Source organism: Macrobrachium nipponense, chromosome 2 (genome assembly GCF_015104395.2).
Source record: "Macrobrachium nipponense isolate FS-2020 chromosome 2, ASM1510439v2, whole genome shotgun sequence".
Lineage (NCBI taxonomy): Eukaryota > Metazoa > Arthropoda > Malacostraca > Decapoda > Palaemonidae > Macrobrachium > Macrobrachium nipponense.
This window is the reverse complement of record NC_087201.1, coordinates 59,820,757-59,828,256: the sequence shown is the minus strand read 5'-3', so window position 1 is coordinate 59,828,256 and position 7,500 is coordinate 59,820,757. Positions and strand designations below refer to the sequence as shown.

The 7,500-nt window shown below is 34.8% G+C and overlaps 1 protein-coding gene across 2 annotated transcripts in view; it reads right to left on the bottom strand.

The window, feature by feature from the left end:
• Window positions 1–2,939: 2,939 nt before the first annotated feature.
• Window positions 2,940–7,500, bottom strand: part of LOC135221433 (phenoloxidase-activating factor 2-like) — a 20,551-nt gene continuing 15,990 nt past the window's right edge. Inside the window, exons 7-9 of one of the 2 annotated variants that reach the window (XM_064259203.1) lie at window positions 6,026–6,227; window positions 4,754–4,905; window positions 2,940–4,017 (exon numbers count right to left, since the gene is read on the bottom strand). In XM_064259203.1, the coding sequence (XP_064115273.1) occupies window positions 4,011–4,017; window positions 4,754–4,905; window positions 6,026–6,227 (361 nt within the window). In that variant the 3' untranslated portion in view covers window positions 2,940–4,010. The remainder of the gene's footprint in view (window positions 4,018–4,753; window positions 4,906–6,025; window positions 6,228–7,500) is intronic. The other variant, XM_064259202.1, reaches the window with a different exon arrangement.

Genomic DNA, 7,500 nt, shown 5'->3' with positions numbered 1-7,500 from the left:
GGTTGAGAACTCTGTATTAAATTATGACTGTGGCTTAATGGCTTAATTTCTGAGTGTTTGTGTGTGTAAGTAGAAATTTTGTCACTTATACACACGTGACTTTATTTTCCCGATTATGGAAAACGTAAAATGTCCTAAAAATATATAAAAAAAAAATGCAAAAGGTGGGTGAATTACGTTCCTTACATACTTGCAATTTTTATTTTTTATCTATTTTTTATTTTTATATAGTTTTTTGAGGATATACATTCCACCTTTTGCATTTTTATTACTTTTTAAATGTTTTGTGTTTTAATTTTTTTTGTGAAGGTGTAGTAAAGTCCAAATTTTTCATTTTTGTTGATTTTTGAAAACTTTTGTTTTATTTTTTTTATTTTTGCGATATACAACCCACCCTTTACATTTTTTAAAAGTTTTTGTTTTATTTACTTATTATTATCTTTTTAGGTGGACGCATACAATCCACCTTTTGCATGTTTTTATATTTTTCTAGGACATTTTACGTTTACCATAATCGGCAAATCAAAGTCACAAGTGTGTAAGTGACACAATTTCCACACATACACACACTTAGAAATTAAGCCACAGTTATAATCTAATACCGAGTTCTCTATCCGAGGGATAGCTTACACCCAGGGGGAATTGATCAAGTGCTGGGGGAAACACTCACGGGGTATTATAATCAAGTGCTGGGGGAAGCACCTGATTATAATACGATTCCCTCTGGGTGAAAGTTACTCCCAGGGTAGAGGGACCTCGATATTAAATGAAGCCTGTGGCTTAATTTGGGTGCGTGTGAATTTTGTCACTAATGGCAAGCAACTGGTCACTATGCGTGGAAAGTGGCCACGCTTGCACAATTGACTGCAATTTGGCCATATTGCAGGGGTGTCCAAAAAAAACCTGAATGGTACGGCTGAGTGTGTTTTAGGAGTCAAAAGGACTTTGACTTCTAGGCACCACTGAAATATGGCCGAATTGCAAGTGACCAATTGCTTGCCATTAGGCTGCGTTATTTTCAGTTTGAGGGAAAAGTCCATTCGACCCACCAAAAAAATACCCAAGGCTATTACATATAGCCTTACCATTTGGGCCATTTTTTGGGCACCCCTATAATATGGCCGAGTTGCAATCAATGGTGCAAATGTGGCCATTTGCATGCACGCAAATTAAGCCACAAATAACGTCTAATATCGAGGTCTCTATTCCTTGGGAATTTATTTCACCCAGGGAAATTTAATCATGTGCTGGGAGAAGCACAAGTTATAATTAGGTGAAATAAATTACCAATGAATAGAGACCCGAAATTAGATGTTATTTGTATCTTAATTTGCGTGTGTGTGAATTTCGTCACTTACACACTTGCTTCTTCTTTATTTATCTATTGTTTTATTTATTGCTTTTTTGTTTTGTTTTTTGAGGATAGACACTCCGCCTTTTGCATTTTTATTATTCTTTAAAGGTTTTGTTTTAATTTTTTTGTAAGGGCATACAGACCACATTTTTCATTTTTGGTTTTTTTATTTTTTAAAAGTTTTGTTTTGGATTTATTTTTTGGCGACATACAACCCATTTTTACATTTTGTTTGATTTTTTGTTTTGTTTATTCTTTTTTTTTTTTTGGTGGACGCATACAATCCACCTTTTGTATTTTTTATTTATTCAATTTAGGACATTTTACGTTTGCTGTAACACTAGGACGGCCAAGGACCTGCTTTTATAGAAAACTATCTAATTACCCAATAGAATTAGTTTAGTATTTCTGTTGCGACTTTATGTCAGTTGGTATACCATTTACATGGAAATTAAAGAGGAATTACATGTTTAGGTTATGTCTATACATAGTTTTACAAAACTTTTCCCAGTCTAGATTGCTATAGGAATGAAAAAACTTTGTGTTTTTTGCTTTTTTCATTAAAAAATCAACTTCCTCGTTTCTTCCTCGAAATGAAAATGTATGCGTGTGCTTTGAACATTTTCAAAAGTGAAAAAAGAAAATGATACGAGTTACAACGATGGAAAATTTCAGTGAAGGCATATAACACATAAATACATTATACAAAGACATTTTCTGAAATCCTTCCCTATTCCGATATGAAAACTCAGGCAACTGTGTAGCAGAGATTGCCTCGGGAAGTAAGGTGAATGTGGTGTTGACTTTCTATTTATGAAAGTGATCACTAAGGAAATGAACGCCAAGATCAGGAAATGTAGGTTAACTCTCAACTAAGAAGTTGGGTTTTGACCTTTCCGTTCAGTTAACGGGGCCACAAAAAGAACGTAGTTGTTTAACTCGTTCTCCATCGTCTGTTTATGTATTCTATAGCTCATTAGTTGTGGGATATTGAGAATGTTTTCTTGTGGTGCGCATGTGCGTGCGCGTTTGTACGCAATCGTGTATGTAATAAAGCCCCAAGAAAATGAGTCTAGTATCCTTTCCTAAAATGGCAATTGTAACCTTAAGGAAAAAAAGTAAATTTCTCGTCATGTGGAATATTAAGAACAGAAAGTGGGAGGTTCAGTACAAATGGAGAATGAATATTATCATTAATTAATTTCTCAAGTTGTATGTTACTTGTTGCATACTTCCTAAGCACATATTGATGAAAAAATTTTAAATATCTAGAAGGGCAATTTTACTTTATTTTCTTTTTCCATGCTGACTTAATTATTCAAAGGTTTGTCAATCACCGGACACATACTTACAATATATATACGTATGTGAACATATAAATAAGTGTGTGTATCATAATATATAACATATACATATTATACATAATCATATAATATATTATCTATAGCTATATATATATATCGTAATATATATATTATATATATTATAATATATATGCACGCGTGTTTTTGTTTATTTGCTCAAGATAACGATTCCGTATTCATCAAGTGTTTCCTTCTCAAAAAGAGATTTGAATAGGAAACAAAAATGAGTCTCTCTCTCTCTCTCTCTCTCTCATAGATAGTGCGGAAAAAAATTTCAGGTTGATTAAATGATTAAATTAAGTTTATAATCATTGATGGTTTTATCATTTATGTTACACGAAACTCAGATCATTCCATATTTCAAAGGATCCCTGTTTTTTTGTTTTTTTTTTTTAGAAAAATTCAGCCATTCCACAGAAGCAAGCAGGTCCTGGAAATACCTGTTCTGTATTAATGAATCCATACCCCTACGTACAGGTATCCTATGCAACAACTGTATTGCACCTTCTAGCTTTTGAGCACCGTAGGGGGATAGCGCCCTCAGTGCATCTCAGTTGGTGCACTGTAGGCATGACTTAAGGTTCTTAGCAGCGTGCCTTCGTCCCCTAGCTGCAACGCCTTTTGTTTCTTTTGCTGTACCTCCTTTCATATTCTCTTTTTTCCATCTCACTTCCCACCCTCTTATAATAATTGATTCAGAGTGCAACTGTGAGGTTTTCCTCCTGTTACACCTTTCAAACCCTTCTACTTTCATTTTCCCTTTCAGCACTAAAAGACCTCATAGGTCCCAGTGCTTGGCCTTTGGCCTAAATTCCATATTTAATTCAATTCTAGCTTTTGAGAAGAATATAGCGAATAAAATGTATAGGTGACTTGATAATACCGATTTTCCTATTAAACTTATGAAAATGGGGGATAGACAAATTTTGATGAGCCAAAAGAAGAATTACTTCCCTCATTTTCTCAATGGAGTTTTCACTCCATTATTGATAGACGTATGTCACAATTATTTGAGTCAGCCTAAAAACAAAAGACAGACATTGATATTTAACGGCATAATGTCATTTCATTATTAGATAATACCTTCAGGACCGGGTTCTGCAAGTTGAAAAAAAGGTCACTGATATTTCCACATAAAAATAATTTGAGTTTTATTTCATTCAGCAGAGGTTGATTGGTGAGGTCGTGTGAGCAGCCAGCTTGGGAAATCCTGTGCCTGCAGTCAAGACAGAACTTCAAATTGGTGCTTCCTAATTTTGCCGCCTCCTGTTATCCACAACCAGTCCTCGGTTCTATATTCTGTAAAGTGAGGGACTCATTAAGAATCGAAAATGTGTTTACTCCACAGTCAAGACAACCTGTTTTGTGGACAAGAGTAAGTGCAGATGTTTTCCCAAAGTTGTATATCCTTTCACTTGTGAATTACTGCAGGAAAAAATGGTCCTTTTTAAGTTATAGAAATAAGAAATTTGGTCACTTTTTTCGTGGAACTCATTTTTTTTCCATCTGCGAGAGAGAACAATGTCTATGCACTACTGTAGTAAAAAAAACATGAAAGGCAACATACAACTCAGCCTTCCAGTAATAAAAGTTACTGAGTACATTGCGACAGTGATTCTCGTTAATTTACATTTCACTTGTATTATCTGTGCCATGAAGGTTTCCGTCAAAGTCAACTGAGAAAATATATTAATCTTGTTAGGGATATTTCCATTAAAAAAAAAACTAACAGGGACTTGTGTTCCTAAGCAAAAATGGATTAGAAATTGAGCATTCCTTTGGCGTGCAGTCCCTTTCCGTCATTTTGACAAGACAATGCTCCTTATACAGGCTACGTGTGTATGATTATTCCATGATCTCCGCAAATGCCCACATTCAAAATCCGCTGCCAGATACATAAATCATCTTAGAGACTCAAAAGATACGCGAGATATACTAGGCATTGGAGAGCTTCATTGAGGTACCCGGACCCACTAAAGGGGCCAGACGATAATGCCACACGGGCCCATCGCAGGCAGGACGACCCTGGTCTTACCTAACATACTGCCGGATGAAATTCACGTAATTGGCCACATTGACGTAGACCCCGGGAACATCTGCTTCGGCGCACCTGATCCCCCAGGCCACTAAACCCGTCACGGTCCAGCCTCTGGTTGTCCGGCAGACGAGCGGCGATCCTCCGTCTCCCTGGGAATCGGAGTATGAAAAGCAAGGAATGAAACAATGAGTCAACCGTACAGTAATCAGAAGCTTCGCCACACTGAGAAAACTATGACATCTAAGCCTAACCAGGTTAATATACCGTGACTCAAGTATATAATGGATTTGTTCTTGTTTATATTTTAATAAATTAGAGTAGTACGAGACACATTATAAAATTTAGGTCAGTTGTTTTGGGTCTTTGAATATTATGTGAAATTTTAAAATAATTGTAAGGATGTTAATTTTAAAGAAAATTAATATCCTACCGCCAACGACTAATCATCAATATACTTAACAAATGCAAAAACCACATTCAAGACCCACGATATTAGTGTCTATGCTACGCAGTTTTTTCCTAAGTAATCTATACAGTATCACTTAAAGGGTATTCAGATTTGCATCAGTGAAAATATCAATTTCGTTTCCTTCACTGTGAGGCATTTGCTGGTCGAATGTCGAAGCCTTGAGAATTTGAGACCTAGGTTCCTGTCCTGGGGACGCGACAGGGAAGGATACTTTATCCTCGCTGCAATTCTCGGTGAGGATTGTAATATGGAGCATCTTTGTGAAGGAGGCATCCCTCCTCAATAAATTTTGAATTGCACACATTTGCAATACGTGTATATATAGATAGTGTATGTGAATATACTATATATATATATAAAATATATATATATTATATATACATATATATATATATATATATATATATATATATAATATATATATATACCCAAATATATATATATATATATATATATATATATATATCTATATATATATATATATATATATAATATATATATATATATATATAATATACTATATTTATATATATATATTACACATATATATATATCTATATATATATATATATATATATATATATATATATACTATATATCACTATATATATACACTATTATATATATATATATATATATATATATATATATATATATATATATATAATATATATATAGTTAGATATTTGTCAAACGAAACTACTTTTAAAGTTATTTACACATTAATTTTTAGTTTCCTTTTTTTATTTATGACGGCTATAATCCATCAATCAATCAATCAATAACCTGAAAAGACTCACAGTACAGGCGTCTTTCCCCTGGACGCCTCCCGCGCAGACGAAGGCGTTCGAATCCAAGGTGAAGGTGGGGCCGAGCCGCGTTCTTTGAAGACGAGCCTCGCACGCGAAAGGGTCAATCATGGGCACGTCGACCTCCTTCATGATGAGCTGGTAGGACGCGTCCTCCGAGAATTCGTCTTTGCCCCAGCCTGTGACCCAGCAACTGTAAAGTATTGATGACTGTTATTATTTTCCTCCTCGTAACTTCATTGACTGTAATTTCGTCTCTTAGTGCATCTATAGCCTCTCTTTTCCGAGGGTTTTAGCAAGGGCCTCATTCGCCGTTGCTCAGTCATATTTGTCATCAGAGGTGAAGATGCTCCCGAATGTTTTTCTTTTTATAGACTTAGAACACAAAACAATGGCAATTTGCTTTCATCCAGCGTCAATCATGATAATGATAATTATTATCATTATTCAGAGAATGAAATCTGTTCATATGGAAGAGTTCCATCAGGGGCCATTGACCTGAAATTCAAGCTTTCAAAGAATATGGTGCTCATTAGGAAGTAAGAGGAGGTAAACGGAAGTACAAAAAAAGAGGCCCAACTTATTAAAAATAGAAAATAATTAATAAACTTATAAATATCTCAAAATGTATTAAAAAAAGGAGAGAATATTGCTATTAGGGTAGCAATGTATCGCACCTTCGTTCCAACATCTGAAGTTCCAATTACAAAACTTCTTCGGCAGTCTTGCCTGAGAATTATACGATAAAGACAAAACTTCTCTTTTGGGATTTGAACCACTCGCTAATACAACTCCATATCCACTCAGCCATAGATGGAAGTTTCAGTTGAATACCTACGTCTCTTCATTGCTGATAGTGCGAAGATTTGAACAAAACTATACACATGGGTATATTATAGGTACAAAACTACGCATATAGGTACATTAGGTCTACAATAATTCCAAAAGAGAAGTAGTAATTATGGTTTTATTTAATTTTTTTACATCTGCTGGCTTGTCACAGGTGAGTACGTCATAATTCCCAGAGAAGAACTTGTCTTTATCATTAATAATAATAATAATAATAATAATAATAATAATAATAATAATAATAATAATAACTAAAAATAATAATAATAATAATATGATAAAAGCCATAAAACACATGGGCAGTGCCAGTAATCAGATACAGCGCAGGAATAGTGGAATGGACGAAGGCAGACTCCGCAGCATAGATCAGAAAACCAGGAAACATATGACAATACACAAAGCACTACACCCAAGAGCAAATACGGACAGACTATACATAACACGAAAGGAAGGAGGGAGAGGACTACTCAGTATAGAGGACTGGGTCAACATCGAAAACAGAGCACTGGGGCAATATCTGAAAACCAGTGAAGACGAGTGGGCTAAAGAGTGCATGGGAAGAAGGAAGACTAATAAAAGCAGACGAAGACCCAAAGAAATATACAGAGACAGGAGAA